This window comes from Saccopteryx bilineata, chromosome 5 (assembly GCF_036850765.1).
Source record: "Saccopteryx bilineata isolate mSacBil1 chromosome 5, mSacBil1_pri_phased_curated, whole genome shotgun sequence".
NCBI classification, from domain to species: domain Eukaryota; kingdom Metazoa; phylum Chordata; class Mammalia; order Chiroptera; family Emballonuridae; genus Saccopteryx; species Saccopteryx bilineata.
The window spans coordinates 197,321,112-197,339,806 of NC_089494.1; the positions used below are offsets into that span (position 1 = coordinate 197,321,112).

General features: G+C 35.5%; 1 protein-coding gene across 6 annotated transcripts in view; it reads right to left on the reverse strand.

Moving 5' to 3' along the window:
• The window catches only part of ARHGAP24 (Rho GTPase activating protein 24), an 881,345-nt gene that overhangs the window by 14,288 nt on the left and 848,362 nt on the right, over positions 1-18,695 (reverse strand). For all 6 annotated transcript variants that reach the window (XM_066233836.1, XM_066233834.1, XM_066233840.1 and 3 more), the window contains 4 exons: positions 18,385-18,517; positions 14,949-15,022; positions 12,318-12,439; positions 365-1,442 (listed from right to left, as the gene is read on the reverse strand). In XM_066233836.1, the coding sequence (XP_066089933.1) occupies positions 365-1,442; positions 12,318-12,439; positions 14,949-15,022; positions 18,385-18,517 (1,407 nt within the window). The remainder of the gene's footprint in view (positions 1-364; positions 1,443-12,317; positions 12,440-14,948; positions 15,023-18,384; positions 18,518-18,695) is intronic.

Genomic DNA, 18,695 nt, shown 5'->3' on the forward strand with positions numbered 1-18,695 from the left:
AGCTTGTTTCTGTCAGTGAAAACAGACTCTCATCCTTCATCATCTCCTCATGGCTCCTCTCTAACTAGCCTCTAGCACCAATCCATATAGCATTATTGAGCACCTCTTCTGTGCCAGGGACAATGCTCAGTGCTTTCTTACATGCTTTTGAGGTAAATACTACTAGTATTCAAATTTTTTACAGTAAGAAACCAAGGCTCACAGAGATAAAATGAACTTTCCCGAAGTCCCACTGTTTATATATTAGGAAGCTAGGGCTTGAATAGGGGTTTCCGGCTCTGGAAGAAGAGTATTTAACCCTCTGGGTGAGCCTGTCTCACAGTGGGAGTTTCTTTGGCACTTAGGAGCTCTAGATTTTCCTTACCTCTTTATCTTGGACTCGTACTCTATCTTCTGTTTGGTCATTTCCTGTTTCAGGCTGGACACTAAACTGTGCAGTGCACTGTGGTTGCTGGTGTTATTGGCCACAAATGTCTCACTGTTGTCGCTGCTGCTGGTGGCACGACTACTTCGACCTCCCACACTCCTCCGGTCACTTTTGTTCTCGTAGTCCCCAGGGTGGGAAAGATCGTCCTGCGGGGGCTCATCCAAAACTGGGTCCTCAAAGTTCCCTCCATAAAAGTCTTGCTCTGGGCAGGTGGTGGTGGAGGAGCGGCAGGAGTTGGAGTTCTCAGGGAGGGAGATTTCACAGGAGGAAGTAGACCAGGTGGCGCTGTCAACACTCTGTTTGTCATCAAGGTTCATCATGGGGAACTGTTGATGGACGTTGTCATAAGTGGAGAGTCTGTGGTGCTGGCCTGACTCTCCTGCCTGCTCTTTCTGCTTGTTATCTCTCAGGGTCACATAGCCATTGGGCAGCCACGTCATGCTGCGACCATTCACTGGGTTCCCAAGTGAGTCAGTGTTTAAAATGCCCATTCGCACTGTTCCATTCTGTACACTGTGGGTACCCATTTTGGTACCAGACCCCTTGAGTGAAGAGGTCCTTCTGGCCTGTAAGCTCCCATTGGGAGTGGTTTGGTTTTTCTCAAGACCCTCTGCATTACTGCTGCTGAAGGACCCATTGGTGACAATACCACTGCCCTTATTGAAGGCAGGATTCTTTTTGACCATAAGAGGAGGGCTCCTCGAGACATCGAGCTTGTGAACACTATTCCTTGGGCTGTTAGTTTTGCTGCCTGACAGAGCTGAGGGGGATCCATTATCTATGCTGCTTTTTTGGGGAGACTCGCACTTCTCCCAAGAGCACCGCCTAACAGGACTGTCCTTGGTATTATTATTCTCTTTGTTCTGTAGCTGACCCATGGTGGTTTTCTTCTGAATTTCATTGTTGTTGTTGCTCACTCTGTCTTGAGGCTTGCTTTGCAGTTCTGCATCTTTGGGGAAAAGGCAATCATGCTTGCTAATCATCATTGACATCAATTGCTGGACCACCACAGTACCTGGAATTGCATAGCAAACAAAGTCATATGAGTGAAATAGTTTTGATTTACTTTACATTTTGAAAGTAACTCTTAAAGGACCACATTGAGGTGAATATTCAGCATTATTATTAGCAGTGCAGAACTATAGTCTTGGTGATGATAATGGCAATAGAAGCTAAAATTTCTTGAGCATTTACTATGTGTCATGAAATCTACCAACAACTTTACTTTTGTTAGTTTAGTTGGATTTTAAAATAAATATGTGAATGGGTAGTTATAATCGTTGTACTGTGAATTTTAAGTAACCTAAGGTCACAACGTATTAAGGAGAAAACTCAAGGTTTGAACCCAAAGACCAGGTTCTTAATCATTTTACAACATTCCTTGCAAACTGAGATTTATTTATGAGAAATATTCCTCAGGAGAATGCCACTTTGACCTGTCATCTGATAACTGCCTTAAAACATCAAGATAATTTAGTGGTCCCTCTACATAGAAACCAATACAATCTCTAAGTTCTATGGTCTGTCTTTCTAATGTATCAAGACAATAATGTTCCATATGACTTTGGTTCACTATTCAAAAGCTTCACAGGATTTTAAGTGATATCAGCCAAAATGGTGTAATAAGGACTTCCAAAAATCCTTAGCCTCCATAAAAGCAAATGACAAAAATTTTATGAATCAAAAATTTTAGAATCTTAAAATTAACTAAAGACTTAGTGAATCTGGAGAGTGTTCATTCAAGAAAAATGCTTGAATCTCAGTAATAACAGCAAGCTCTGTGGTGTTTTAACTTTCTCTGTTTCCATCTTTCTCTCCCTAGCTTTGTAGTTGTCTTGAAAACCAACACGCTACAATCACAGTGGAAAGCAGAAGTCTGGAAGCCCCTGGGATAAGCAGAAGAAGTTTGCATAGAACTCTTTCAAAGCTCCATTTCTGCAGTATTGTCATTGTTTGACCTGTGTAGTGGTTGCCTGGAAGACTCCACGAATGAGGTTTGTCTTCATTTTATCAGATTAGGAATGTGTCCTGTATGAACAACATTTTTCTTAGGGTACTTGTCAAATATAATGTGGGGTTTTTGTTTGTTTGTTTTTTTGTTAACATCATGGCTGCCTAAAGCAATGAATAAGAGTTGGAAGAAACAATAGGCTAAACAAAAAGCTTTAAAAAAATCTGAGAAATTAGATTTCCATCGAAGGTTTTGAAAGTGCTGATATATTCCTAGAAATCTAGAATACTACATGCATGCTTAAGATTATGTGTCTGCCCTAGGTTGTGTCCATTCTCAGGAGAAAACTGAGAAGTAACCTGATCTCTCACTTCTGCCCTGTTCTGAGGCTTTGTACAAATAAAATCTGAAGGCTAAGGCAGAGTTATAAACTGCCGGGATGAGTATCAAAGGTTTGCCTTAACTTGCACACAGAGCCCCTTGGTAAAAAATGGGAGAGTTACTGGTTCTAAATATTTAAGAAAATCTTTGTCTAATCATCAGCTGACAACTAAGCAAGTCAAGTAGAAACTTCAGTGGCCACATACAGCAAAGAATATAGGCTTTATAAAATCAGTCCAGAAAAGTCACTAAACAAACAAACAACAATAAATCCCGAGAGAGGGAGAATCTTATATGCAGAGTACTTACAGTATCATGTTATTAAAAATCTAGTTTTGAACAAAAAAATTATAATATGGTCAAAATAACAGGAAAAAAAAAAGACTCCAAGGAAGCCCAGTCATGATATTCACCAGACAAAGACTTTTTACATAAGTAAAAAGATGCTTTTACATAAGATGCTTTAAATGTGTTCTAATAACTAAAGGAAATAATGTTTAAAGAAACCAAAGGAAAGTAAGGGCAATATCTCACCAAATAGAGAGAATATCAGTTAAAAGATAAAAAGCATAAAAAAGAACCAGTAGATAGTCTGGAGATGAAAGTTACAATAACAGAAATGAAAATAATCATAAAAGGGGATCAACAGCAGATTTAAGCAGGGAGAAGAAGGAATCAGTATACTCAAAGATAGGTCAATGGAGGTTATCCAATATGAGAAACAGAAAGGCAAAGGAATAAAGAAAAGTGAACAGAGCCTCAGAGACCTGTGGGACACCATTAAGTATATCATCATATGCATAATGGTAGTCCCAACAAGAAAGCATATGCCTAATGGTACTACCAGGAAGGAGAGTAGTAAGAGAACTGAACAGAAAGAATATTTCAAAGAATTGTTGCTGGGATTGTCCCAATTTGTTGGAAAATTTGAATTCATGCATCCAAGAAGCTCAGCAAATTTCAAGCAAGGTAAATTCAAAATAATCCACACCTGGAACCATCATAATCAGACTGTTTTAAACCAAAAACAAAGAGAGAACCTTGAAAGCCCAAGAGAGAAGCAACTCATTTACAAGGATCTCAGTTAATAGTTGGTTCTTCTCATTTCTCATTGCCTGAGACAACGGGATGCAATATTTAAAATGTTGAAAAAATAGTGTCAAGGAAGAATTCTGTATCTTGCAAAACCATGCTCCAAAAGTGAAGAGAAATACAGGCATTCCTAAATAAAAACAAACAAACAAACAAAGAGATAACAGATAGAGAATTTGTCACTAGCAATTCTGTTCCATAAGAAACACCAAACTTTGGGGCATTTTATTTTATTTTTACTTTTTTATTGATTTGAGAGAGAGAAAGAAACAGAGAAAGAGGAAGAAAGAGAGACACAGAGAGAAGCATTAACTTGCTGTTTCACTTAGTTTTTCTGTTTATTTTTGCACTCATTGATTGCTTCTCTACAAGCTCTGACCACGGTTGGAAACTGCGACCTCTGGCATGCCAGTCTGACACTTCATTTGCTGAGCCACCTGACCAGGGTCAAACTTTGTGGCATTTTAAAGAAAGAGACCTTCAAAAAAGAAAATAATTCTCTTACACAGATGAAAATACTATGGTTCCTATTTGATCCTCATATTGTTACTATACACTGTAAATTATGAATTAGAAATCAATACCTTACCAGTTTCAGACCAAATGGATTAAAAATTTGATTTATTATTAAAAGCAGTAATTTATTTTAAAATTAATAGTTTTATCAGTTCAGTGGCACATTAGCTGAAATCTCAATATATATATATATATTTATGTATTCTTTACTGACTTACAGTCTGGGCTCCAATCTCTTAAAACTGGCTGCAACCAATTTCTTAAATTGGGGCCCCAATTTCCCTAAGAATATTCTTAAGTATTCATTTTATTTATTTAATTTTTTTTTTTTGTATTTTTCCAAAGTGAGAATTGGGGAGGCAGAGAGACAGACTCCCACATGTGTCCGACCGGGATCCACCTGACATGCCCACCAGAGGGCGATGCTCTGCCCATCTGGGGCGTTGCTCCATTGCAACCAGAGCCATTCTAGTGCCTGAGGCAGAGGCCATGGAACCATACTCAGCGCCCAGGGCAACTTTGCTCCAATTGAGCTTTGGCTGTGGGAGAGGAAGAGAGAGATAGAGAGAAAGGGGAGGAGGAAAGTGTAGAGAAGCTGATCGGCGCTGTGTGCCCTGGCTGGAAATCGAACCCAGGACTTAAACAAGCTGGGCCGATGCTCTACGACCGAGCCAGCTGGCCAGGGCCCTTATTTTATTTATGTACCCACAATAAAGCATTACGGGCTAATGCAAATATCAATCATCTTTGCTTTGGCTTGAATTCTATTAATTTTGTGTTCACTCAGTTTATATCATATTGAAAAGAGCTTGTATGAGTAATCTCTGATAAATCTATATAGGAAAACAACTTAATGTTCAGTCAGTAAATGTAGTTTCTATATAAAATACTTACAACATGAGATTTGGTGAAGAAAATAATGACCGGGGCTTTTGACAATGCAGATTTTTACTGAAATAGTTGCTAATTGAGTAGCTGTTGGAGAGTACAAGCCAGGCCTACACACTCTTTCTGTGATGATTCAAAACTTATATTTAAAACAACAATCTGCCATGTGCCAGGTCTGATGCTGGATCACTATGCTCAAACATTAATATTTATACAGATTACCTGGGGATTCTGTCAAAATGTAGGTATCGGGTAGGGCATAAGAGTTTACATGTCTAGCCAGCGTCTAGGTGACACCAGCAATAAAATATTAGTAGCATGGGCATCACCTGGAAGCCCCCATTTCAGGACCCACTGCAGGCCTTCTGCATGAGAATTGGTATTTTAACCATATCCTTAGAGTGATTTCTGTGTTAGACTTTGAGAAACACTGTGTTACATGGAAATGTTACATTTACATCTTCTAAATTAAGTTTCTCAAAAGACTGTGAGACAGAACTTAACATTTTTCATGTGAAAAAACTGAGGTTCAGAGAGATTAATCTTGTTCTCAGAGCCACACAGATGATAAGTGACCAAGGGTAAAATTTGGTGCTTCATCTTCTTATTCCAAATCATGTTCTTGTCCTACTATATTCAGGTGTTGGATTTAAACTGTAGTAATCATAAGTAAACCTGATGTGTTTTAAATAAGAAACTAAAAGACAAAAGCTTTTGAATTGTCATCAATTATTACAGAGTTGTAGGAGAAAAAGACTCAAAAAAAATTGATGGCATCATATAGCCATCTTCCCTCTTTTAGTCATCTGAATTTGTCATCCTATTTCAATGCATGTAGCAAAGAATCCGATGAAAAGATTTTGGTATCATTAAAATGGCTGTCAACACTGTCACCATTTTGTACTATGTTTGAATACATGTCTACTATGTTCTATTTTACTATTTTCCCTTAAGACAGACATACTTGCAAATGTTAGCAGCCTCTGTTATATATGACACTGCCTAGTACTTTGGGGAAATGGAGCTTTTTCCTGTCACTGGAATATTAACACTTGAGGCATCACTGCTTTCCATCATAGCTATGAACTGTGTGGGGCATTTAATTAGCTGAAAAGTGAAGGTCTCCATGATGAGTCTGTGAACAGCAATGACAAAGCATACCTGCTGCAATTATAGTGTCAGCATCCTAGATATTAAGAAATCTGTTCTATCATGGGAGGTTTTTAATCTAGTCTCTAGGATAATAAATGGCAGTAGTTTCTTGTAAAAGGCTTTTCCATTTTTACAGCTACTATTTAGGTCAGACTAGCTTGGTAGTTATAATGAAGTGTGTCACTTTCCCCCTGTTTTTATTTCCTCCTGTCATTCTCTTTTTCAGAATGCTAATAAGAAATATGAAACCCAATAATGAGGTCAGAGTAGTTATAATCACCATCTCATTCTGAGAGTCCAGGCAGATTCAGGAGTCTCACTGTGCTGTGTGACCCCATAATTTTCCCACTCGTATAATTTTATACAGGTTAAATTTAAATACTATTTCAGGCATTTTCCCTTCACCAGCATCGGATAAAAACTCAATTTTCCTTTCAAAGTACCTAGAAACTTAAAGTATACTTATGTACACATACGTACTACATATTTAGTTTATAGTACATATTCAGTATATATAGTATATATTTTATATATACATATATAGGTGGCATTCTATGAAATGTATGTTTTATCTCAATTTTTTTTTGCAAAGAAATAACCTTGTATGTGTCATTTTGCATGTGTGAAGGTATCTGTAAGATCTGTAGTGATATTTGACAAATGACAGTCCTGGAAACACCACATTATCATAATATAGAAATGCTCTTGTATACCTTAGTAGCCAATCCCTTACCCTATCTCCTACTTATGGCAACCACTAATCTGCTTTCTGTCAGTTTTTTTTTCTTTTTCTAGAATTTCCTATAAATGCAATTATGCAGTGTGAGGTCTTTTGGTCTAAGCAATGTTCACTTAGCACAATCTTTTTGACATTTGTCCACGTTGCTGCATGTATTGGTAGTTCATTCTTTTTATGGCTGAGTAGCGATTGAGTCTATGGGTGTACATGGAATTGTGAGCTTCCATGACCTGAACAAATTAAAACAACAGATGAGATTACTTTGCTGCTTCATTTTTCCATTATTCTTTTTTAAAAAACCTAGAAACTTATTTGTTTACTTGTGCACCTATCCCTTGCACATATTATCACTATATTTAGAGAAAAGTACTTTTATCATTGGGTGTCAGGTTCTTAAGGACAAAAAGAGGCAGAGGACCCCTATTGAAATGGTGTTGTTTAGTGTCTTAGAAAATCAGAGTTTAGGAGTCTGCTTTTTTCCAGAGCAACTTTGCTTCCTGGCAGGGAGCAGGTGGGCTATGTCATTTTTAAAGAATGTTTTTTTAACAGAAACAGTATGAGTTTAAAGAAAGGATAAAAATCCACTGACTACTGGGAAGATGATGGCAGCATAATACTGAATATCCCCAAATCCCCACGTGAAAACAGAGCTACTAGTTAGCAAATCCCAACTCGTGGACAACATTCACAACAAAAATAAGTGACGAGGCATCCTCCCAAATGCTAACAGAGAAATAGCTGGAGACAAATCCCCATTGTCAAAAGACATGCATGGTGTTGATGTCTGTGTGAGAGGAAATAGGAGGAAGCAATAACAGGCCAGAAAACAGAAAATCCCCAAAGTTTAAGTATTCACTGCAAAATCCAAAGAGCTAATTCAAGAATAGCAGGTGAAATTGGGAGGAAGTGTGCCTAATCCAACAGAGGCTATCTATAGGCATGTCTGAATAAATTAGAGTCATCTAGCCCTTCTGAACCCTCGTCACTGACCAACCCGAGTTCCCTTCCAGACAGAGCTCCACATGAAGGGAAGCTCTTGGGAGTGGAATCAAATTAAACAAGATTAGGTCAATAGAAACAAAAGAAAGGGAAGGTTATCTAAAACCAATGAGTGGAACTAAGCTAGTACATCTTAGACAGCAAGCTGCCATTTACTGTAGTACTATGGGAAAAACAGAAGACTTGGCTCTGAGAAATCATAGAAGCTAAATCTGAAAGTTGAGCAGATCTTTTACATATGCGATTACAGCATGCACTTGAAATAAATATTCACCGAGGCCCTAGATGGTTGGTTCAGTGGTAGAGCATCAGCCCAGCATAGAAGAAGTATTTTATTCATAGAGCTCATCTCTCCAACAGAATGTTAAAAAGATGTGTTTTCAAGAACGGGGATTTAGTATAGTTAATATTTTCTATGGTCCAACAAGAACATTTGTAGGTAAAATTGGCATTTCCCCCTCTTGCCTATGCATGGCAGTGAGCAATGTAATAATGCTAGTGGAGTTTGGTACCGCTATCTTGATTTATACTAAGGCGCCAGTGTTTTTACTCATCATTGCTTTTGCACTGTCTGTGCAGATGTCAACATAGTGAAAGGGCATAAGCATCTTAGTATAAAACATCTTAATATTATTACGAATATATGTTAAAATTTGGGGATGTCCTGAGGTCATCTAGGGGTCCCTAGTTCTTTGGATCACATTTTGAGAGCCACTAGGCTAGAGAGGCAACAATGTAAGGGCCAGTATAGAAATACATAGTTATATTTAGAAGGAAGACTAGATAAGAACAAAAAGGAAGAGAGTCTAGTAGCTCATGTGTATATATACATATAGTATAAATACAAAAAATGAGAATTAGAAAAAGGAGAATTAGAAGATCATATATAAAATGTTTTTAAATATTTGCAATAATCATACTGCTGTTAGTAGTATCATATGAGACTATCATGTGTTTGATGAGAGATAGAGCAAATGATTACTTATCAGATATTCTAATTATTTTATTTGCAATGTCACTGAGAACCGGAATTCATATGCTGAAGAAAGGAGATAAAACTATAGCAGAAAAAAGAATAAATGAAAATGCTATAGTTTAATTGGAATTATGGTGTGAACTTGTGAGGCAGCTTGTCTTTAATATAGATATATGTGTGATGTGTGTATATGTATGTATACTGTGCATGTAATGAGTATGTCTGTGGGTGTGCATTTATATGTTAGCTCTGTTCCATGAAAGGCCTAGAAACAATGACTAAACCAGTAACAATAAGCATCACTAGTACCTATATTTTGGTCTTAAAATATCATTTCCCACTAAAAGAAACTTTTTGAAAATTGGATGATTCCAGGTTTGTGACAGGAAACATATAAGCCTGAGAAATCTTGAAATACTAAAAAGAAAGAAAGCTACCCAAAACTATTAATATCAAGTCTAAAGGACTCAAAAGGTAACTTGAAGGGGTTTCTACTGGTCAAAGGTAAAAAATTACAAATAATTACAATGCGCTGATCCATAAAATATATTTAAATACATGAGTTTATTATTATATTATAAAATAATGTTAATGATATTCATAATAGGAAGAAAAAGAAAGGAGGAGAAAGAGAACTCACTGCTAGAGAATGTTAAAGAGGGACAGCATAGACCTGGGGATAATTACGCTGAGTGAAATAGCCAGTCGGAGAGAGACGAATACCACATGATTTCGCTTATACTATGTGGAATCTAATGAGTGAAATAATTTAGCAAACAAAACAGAAACAGAAGCATAGATACATAGAACAGACTGACAGCTGTCAGAGTGAGGAGGGAGTTGAGGGGCTGGGTGAAATAAGTGAAGAGATTGAGCAAAAAAATTATACACACACAGATAATAGTATAGTGATAGCTGGGGGTCAGTGGAGATGGGCAAAGGGGAGATATATAGGGACAGTAAGAGACTTTGCTTGGGGCAATGGATGCACATACTGGGTGAAGATGATGTTTTGCTGAATTATACGCTTGAAATCTGTATGGTTCTGTTAACCAATGTAATCCTAATAAATTTAATTTAAAAAGGAATCTATTTCATTATTTAAAAACTAATAAACAAGGGAAGGACTCAAGCAACATCTATCCTGCCTTTTATTTATGAAAATTATCACTTGGTTACTAGGGAATAGATGAGGAAAAGGGGATTTTTTAAAAAATAAAAGAGCTCCAACTATTGTTAAAAATTATGATGCTACAACATGAATATCACTGAAGATATTACACTGAGCAAAACAAACCAGTCACCAAAAGACAGATATGTGTGATTCCATTTATATGAAATATATAAAGTAATAAAATTCATGTAGACAGAAAGTAGAATGGGTTGTCAGGAGAGGAGGGAGGAGGGGAGTTATATTTAATGGGTACAGAGTTTCAGTTTTGCAAGATGAAAAGAGTTCTAGATGGATGGTGGTGATAGTTGCACAGCAATATTCATATACTTAATACCACTGAATTGTATACATGTATATCATTAAGATGATAAATTTTATGTTCTGTATATTTCATCAGAATTTTAAAAATTGGAAAAAATTATAGAATTATGATCCCTCCATTTCAATATCTAATGAATTAATAGTTTTAAGAATTGCACTAAGACTACACAAAATAGAGATAACCAGATGTTACATAACAGTCAATAGCCTTGCAAAGACTATCGACATAAATTTGTCCCACGTCCTAATTTGTAGAAAATAAAGGGCAGAGAAATATGTTAAAGGGCATTGTAAATATGCAATCAACAGAACTGAGATTATGGGAAACTCTAAAGGTCAGATAATATGATTTTTAACAGGTAAATTATAGTATCCTGCATATTAAAAGAGATTTAAAAATCTGTCAAATAAAAGAATAGTAAAGGGTATATATAAAATGGAGGAAAGGTCATATAATTGATAAAAGCACAAAAATATGAAAGAAAGTTACTGATGTAAATTTCTGGGTAGAAAGACGGAGGGTATTGTAAGTAACAAGAGGTAGTAAGAGGGACAGGGCACAAGGAAGAGCTTTTGGGATGCCTAGAGAAGTTTTATTTCTTGAATTTGTGATAATTTCTAGAGTCTTAGAATTTATCTAGGGGTGTGTGTGTGTGTGTGTGTGTATGTGTTGTGAGTGTGTATTGGTTTTCTGAATCATAATGAAATACTTTATAATAAGAAAAGGTGTTTTTAGAAAACAATAGACTAAGGTATCTTATACGCTTTTATAAGTTCAAATTTTATATTTTCTAATGTATTATAAAATTTTCAGATAGAAATTAAGTTTTCTGGACCAATTATATTATTGAAAAAAAACCCATGATGTTTAATCTACATTAACCTTGATATTTGACAAAAAAAATTAAGTTGAGTTGATGCAGGCAAACATTTAGAAGATTTCTGTCTCTCTCATAAGATATAGAGGAATAAAAATCTTAGATTTTTCCAAGAAAGGAATAGCGTCAGGGAAGAATTTTGTTCTAGACTAAATAATATTGGAATGAAACTGAAAATAATTCTTCTTCTTCTCTATTTTCTATTAAATTCTTAAGTATCAATATTTAATTTGGCAACTTTGCAGAAAACAATGGTGTTATTAATGGCCATGAGAAGCAACGGTATGCATGCCTGAGTGAGTCCTGCTGGAAATAAACAGAAGTAGCAGTTCACTATGGAGAAAAATTTGAGACATTTTGTAATTTGGAAAGTAAGAATTCCTTCATGTTTCAGCCCATAGGAAATAGTAACATTGTCTTATAGAGAACCCTATTTCTTTACCTCTTGAAATCACTTACATATAACCAAAATTATAAAAATATATTATCTTAAAATAGTAACTTTTAAATTTTCTGAAAATTGCAGTGGACTCAAAAAGCAAACCTAAATTTTCTAGTTTTTGCTTAGTATTTTACAGATGACTTACAGAAGTTCCATGTATTCTTGTAAGGTTGCTGAGGAGTCATTTAGCAAATTATTATGTTTAGTGAAGTAAAAAAAAAAATGCCTGACTCCCAAAGAGATATTTTTTATGAGAAAAACCTGCATCAATTAATGGAATTACCATAAATTCACTTTTTCCGTAGTTTGTTCAATAGATTCAGGCTAATCAAGAGACAGTGATTATTTTTTGATGATGGTATAAGATAATCATTTACTTACCCTCCATGATAGTCAAAGGATCTTCCACCTTGGGGCGCAGGATATTAGGGCCAAAGACAGTGGCCAAGTTCTGCACACTCATTTTGTTAACTCCTGAATAGGACTGTACTTCATCCAAGAATCTGTTGGGTGTGAGAATGTTAACAAAACACAGTGAGATCAAATTTGTCAATGGAATAAATTGAGGCATTAGAAAATATTTATAAACTGGAGTATGTTGGGGGATGATTATGCAGATGAAATTATTTAGAAATCAAACATCTCAATCAAATGCGGAGAAAATATATTGTGAATTATTAAGACTCAAACATGCGGGATCATGTCAGACATCAGCTCTGGCCTGGCTTCACTTGGTTCTTTCTGTTACAAAAACAAGTGCTATAGTAAAACTAATATGGACTTGCGATGGAAGAATATGTATTATCTTCTAATCTCCCAATAAAGTATTAAATATATATGTATATATATTCAATTTGAGAATTATAAATGAGATCATCTGGTACAATCTCTTATTTTAGAGGGGAAGAATCAATCCTCTTTTTTGGAGTAATTTGTGAGCTTTAAATTTATAGTTTGTTAAAAAATGATATCAAACATGGTTTATATTAAAATCTCAGTTCTACTGACAAGAAAAATTACAAGCACAAACTTTAAATTTCTTGGGCGCTAAAGAATAAGAAACATGAAATAGCCCTTTCCCCGAATGATTTTAGTGGGAGGGATTGTTTTGGTAATCTTTCAGCATTTTTTTTATTCCCTACCTCCTCTTTATTTCTATGAGAGCTTTTATTATTTCATAGCTTACTTATTATATTAATTAAACAAAAAAGAAAGGATAAAAATAAAAACTAACTTATTTTATGTTATTTAACGTATTTTTCGCTCCATAAGACACATTATTTTCCCCCCCAAAAAAGTGGAGGGAAAAATGACCATGCATCTTATGAAGCAAAAAATATGGTATTTCATTAAATATGGTATTTCATAAAATATTTCAGAATATTTTTTTTCTTATTTTCCTCCTTAAAACCCTAGGAGTGCCTTATGGTCAGGTGCATCTTATGGAGTGAAAAATACGGTAATATATATATTTTATTATGTGCCATTGTGCTAACATTCAATTCTCAAAGCATCTATGTGACGTAAATACTATTATTTTCTTTATTTTACAGATGAGACACACAAGGACCAAAGAGGTTAAAAATCTTTCACAAGTACACAGAGTTAATAAGCTGAAACTTGAAACCAGGTGGTCTGACTTTAGAGCTAGTGCTTTTAATTATTACACCATAACTTCTCAAAAAGGTGCCTATTTCCACACGGTCATTATTTTATCAGACTAAATTGTAGTACAACTGAAAGACAAAAAGTCAAATGATCATTTCTTATTTGGAATAGCTGAAATTAAAAGTCTGCTTTAATGTTTCAAAAGAAGTTAGTTTTTTCAACTGTGAAAACAAAGACTTGCAATATGGTTCTCAAATAAGCCTTTCCTCTCTTAACTAAAGAATTTAACTTTTTTATTATCTAGTACAATAACTTGAATTAGTTCAAAATGTTAGGCTAGAAGATTTTCATATTAATAAGTTTACAATATCTGTGGAACTATTTTTTGCTTTTTCAAATTCTGAAATCTAAGAAATTTTTGCTTCTGAAACATAAAAAGTTATAGCAGGAGGTTTTAGAATTCCTACTCAGTTACACTTGACAGTTGACAATGAACTTCATAGTGTTTCACATAGCTTTAAACTTTATAGTTCCTAGTCTGCTAAATATTTAGTTAATCAAGACACAAAATGCATATATATATGTATATATATATGTGTGTGTGTATATATATATATATTGCCCTGTTATATGATTAAAAATTTGTAGTTTATTTTGAATGAACTGGGAACCTATCGTATAAGATACTCTGCAGTTGTGTCCATCATCAATCTCTTTATTTAAATTTAATATGCTTCTATTTTATGTGTTTGGTTTTCTAAACAAGAGTTCAGACATGGACCTCCCATCTCAAGCTTTAAGTTCAAAATGGTCACTGAGAGTGAGCTTTTCCAGGCACAATTACTTTTTCTAACAAAATTGAATTACAGATGTATTTTCAATGAACCTTGAGGTAGAAGAAGAATGGAAAGAAAATAATAGTGAGAACTTACAACATATACATTAAGTAGTCAAAAGTATAATTTAACTCTTAAAACAACCGTTTGAGAGAATGGGTATTTATTACCATCATACCTATTATTACATCTAGACTCAAAGGGAATAAGAAACTGCACAAAGATACATAAGTAGTCAGTGATAGAATCTGGACTTCCATGCAAATCTTTCTCATGCTAAGGAACATATTCCTTCTCTTAAACAATGATACATAGTACATGTATGAACAACTTTGACTAAAGTTCAAAGCAACAAAGCTTTAATATAAATATGTAGACCTAAGAGAGAATTTATAAATAACAAATTACAAAATCATACAATTTTAGTGCTCAGAGAAACTTTGGAAATCACTTTGTCAAACCTGTTAATTTCACAAAGGCATGAAGCAGTAAAATGATTTTACTCACCATCAAACATAAATTATTGTCAGACTAAATATAGTCTTATTTTGTTTAGGACAATTCTTACCTGCAAATATACTTGAGGAGGTTATAATTGACCACTGGCAAACTCTTCACCTGCTTTGCTAATTCCTTAACACCCTGAGTATAAAGAAGAAGAAAATAAATATTATTTTTCTAAGCATCGGCCTTAGAATGAAAGAAAATGGGAAATGGATACACAGTATTGGTATTTTAAAAAATTAACTTTATGTATCGTCAGCAAAGAATCCTGTCCTGAAAATTACTATAACAGAGAGCATTTTAGAAATATTTCAAGGATGTGAAAATATTTCAAATATTTCCATAAGAACTATTTGTGAAGAAACAAATTTAAGTGAAACCCCCTTAATAGTTTAAAATTTGTTCACATTTCTGAAAAGGAAAATAGCCTCACTTCTAATAAGCTTATTTTGGGGGTGGAGGAAAACTGCCGTGATGTATTGTAGTTAGACCCCTTCCTATTTTTAACATGCCCAAAATACAGACAAACACATCTACAGACAAATATCTCTCAAGACTGGTCATGTCTAGGAAACATCATTTGGGGTGCAATGGATGTTTGGAAAGTTGATCTCTCTATAAATCTCACAAAGGGATTAATGCTTTGAGTCTTCTCATTGTAGGATTTTTTTCTAAAATATTTATGCTTGCAGAAAACTAATGGATAACGCAATGTGATTTGTTCTTCTCCCTGTAATGGCCCAGATAGTATACATATTTTAAAATCTCTGAGACATATGGTCTCTGTCTCCACTACTCAACTTTTCTGTTGTAGTGCAAAAGTAGCAATATTATACTATAACAGGCAACAATTTTGACAAGAGTGCCAAGAAAATCCAATAGGGAAAGGAATAATTTTTCAACAAATGGTAGTGAAACAACTTGATATCCATATGCCAGAGAATTATATTGGATATTTTTCTCACATCATAAATAAAAAATGACTAAAAAATGGAGCACACATCTAAATGTTAAAGTTATAAAATCTTAGAATAAAACATGGGAGTAAATCTTTGTGACCTGGGGCTAAACAATGCCTTTTTAGATATGCGAGTAAAAACCTGGCCGGTTTGCTCAGTGGTAGAGCGTCGGCCTGGTGTGCAGGAGTCCCAGGTTCGATTCCCGGCCAGGGAACACAGGAGAAGCGCCCATCTGCTTCTCCACCCGTCCCCCTCTACTTCTTCTCTATCTCTCTCTTCCCCTCCTGCAGCCAAGGCTCCATTGGAGCAAAGTTGGCCTGGGCCCTGAGGATGGCTCTGTGGCCTCTGCCTGAGGCGCTAGAGTGGCTCTGGTCGCAACAGAGTGACCCCCCGGAATGGGCAGAGCATCGCCCCCTGGTGGGCGTGCTGGGTGGATCCCGGTTGGGCGCATGCGGGAGTCTGTCTGACTGCCTCCTCGTTTCTGGCTTCAGAAAAATACAAAAAAAAAACAAAAACAAAAAAACCCCCCACAAGTGATAAAAGAAAAATAGATACATTAGACTTTATAAAAATTAAAAACTTTTGTGCTTCAAAGAACACTCATCAAAAAAATAAAATAATGAAGAGCCCTGGCTGGCTAGCTCAGGTGGTTAGAGTGTCATCTCAATACACCCTGGTTGCAGGTTTAATTCACAGTCAGAGCACATACAAGAATCAGCCAATAAATGCAGAAATAAGTGCATTAAAACAAGTTGATGTTTTTCTTTCTTCCTTCCTCTCTCTCTCAAATCAACAAATAAAAAAAAAAGAAAAAGAAAGAAATGAAGAGACAAACCACTGAATGGGAGAAAATATTTTCAAATCATATATCTGATAAGGGACTTATATCTAAATATGTACAGAATTCTTACAACTGCCTGACCAGGTGGCAGTGCAGTGGATAGGGCATTGGACTAGGACGCGGAGGATCCAGCTTCAAAACCCTGAAGTCGTCGCTTGAGCGTGGCTCATATGGTTTGAGCAAGAAGGTTCACCAGCTTGAGACCAAGGTTGCTGGCTTGAGAAAGGGTCACTCACTCTGCTGTAGCCCCTTGGTCAAGGCACATATGAGAAAGCAATCAATGAACAACTGAATAATAAGATAAATAACCAGATTAAAATGGGGAAATGATCTGAATATGATATTTCTCCAAAGAAAATACACCGATAGCCAGGCAAGTACATAAAAACATGTTTAAAATCATTAGTTATCAGGGAGATGCAACTTATACCTTACACATATTAGAACGGCTATCAAAAAAAGAGAGATACTAAGGGTTGGAAAAAATATAGAAAATTGGAGCCTATACACATTGGAAATTTAACTAATGAGCCTCTTTTTAGAAGACAGTTACACAAAGCCAGCAATTCTATGTCCTAGATATATATCCAAGAGAAATTAAAACATGTTCATAGCAGCATTATTAATAGTAGCCAAATGGTGAAAACAATACACAGGTCCTGCAACTGATGAATGGATAAGGAATGGAACACTATTTAGAAATAAAGGAATACAATGCTGATACATGGTACAAAGTGAGACACCTTGAAGCAGTAAAAGGAACCAGTCACAAAAAATGATGTATTGAATGATGCTATTTATATGAAATGTCCGGAATAGGCAAATTTACAATGATAGAAAATCGATTAGTTTTTGCCAAGACTTAGGGAAGGAGAGACATAGGGAATAAGTCTGAGGTTTGTTATGGGGTGAAAAAATGGGCTAAATATTTTAAAACTAGGTTTTGGTGATGGTTGCACAACTCTGAGAATATACTAAAAAGCACCGAATTATATAATTCAAATGAGTGATTGTATAATATTGAAATTGTATCCCAATAAAGCTATTTAAAAAAACAACAGGAAGCTGGTGGGATTTATTAAGAGTCATTGTTTAAGGTGATTTTTAAGAGCCACACAATAAAGAAGAAAATATGTTGCTTACAAACATTAGAGGATATTTCAAAATCAATATGAAGCAATAAAATATCCCCTAATTTTTGTGAGCAGTATAGAAAATAAGTCATCCACTTTGTTCATAGACTATTTATTTATTTATTCATTCATTTTAAAGAGGAGAGAGAGTTAGAGTGAGAGAGAGAGAGAAAGGGGGGAGGAGCAGGAAGCATCAACTCCCATATATGCCTTGACCAGGCAAGCCCAGGGTTTTGAACCGGTGACCTCAGCATTCCAGGTCAACGCTTTATCCACTGCGCCACCACAGGTCAGGCCTGTTCATAGACTATTTAGCAGCACAGTTAACAATTCAGGGGAGCCTAGTGGGAAAGAGTGCTAATTTTACTTATTCAACCACATTTTTTTTATTAAAAATGGGACCTGAGTTGTGTGCCCCAAGGCTGAATGTATGTGATATCAGTACACAGAACAGTGGAAAATCATACAAGGATAGGACAAAAGAAAGTTTACAAATTAGAGACTGACAAAGAACACTGACAAAACCCTCAAACAAAAGCCTTCGTAGAAACAAATGCATAGACTTACTGCTTCCTCTTCCTTGCTGAGCAGTTTGGCACATGACAAAAAATCTTCATATTTTGCATAAGGAATAACTGGTTCTGGAAGTTCTCGGAGATACAGTTTCAGAAGTGATGCCACCGTATGCACATCTGTGTTGCTGTGGAGATAGGAGTGTGAAGAATGTCTTTGGACTGAACTTTATTACATTTTATTTATTTTTTTTCAACAAACATATATCTTAGTGTCAGATTTCTATATGAATTGGCAATTGAATCAGTCAATCCAGCTTTTAAGAAGCACTAGATGCTACAAGTGGAAAGGAACATAGAAAGAAA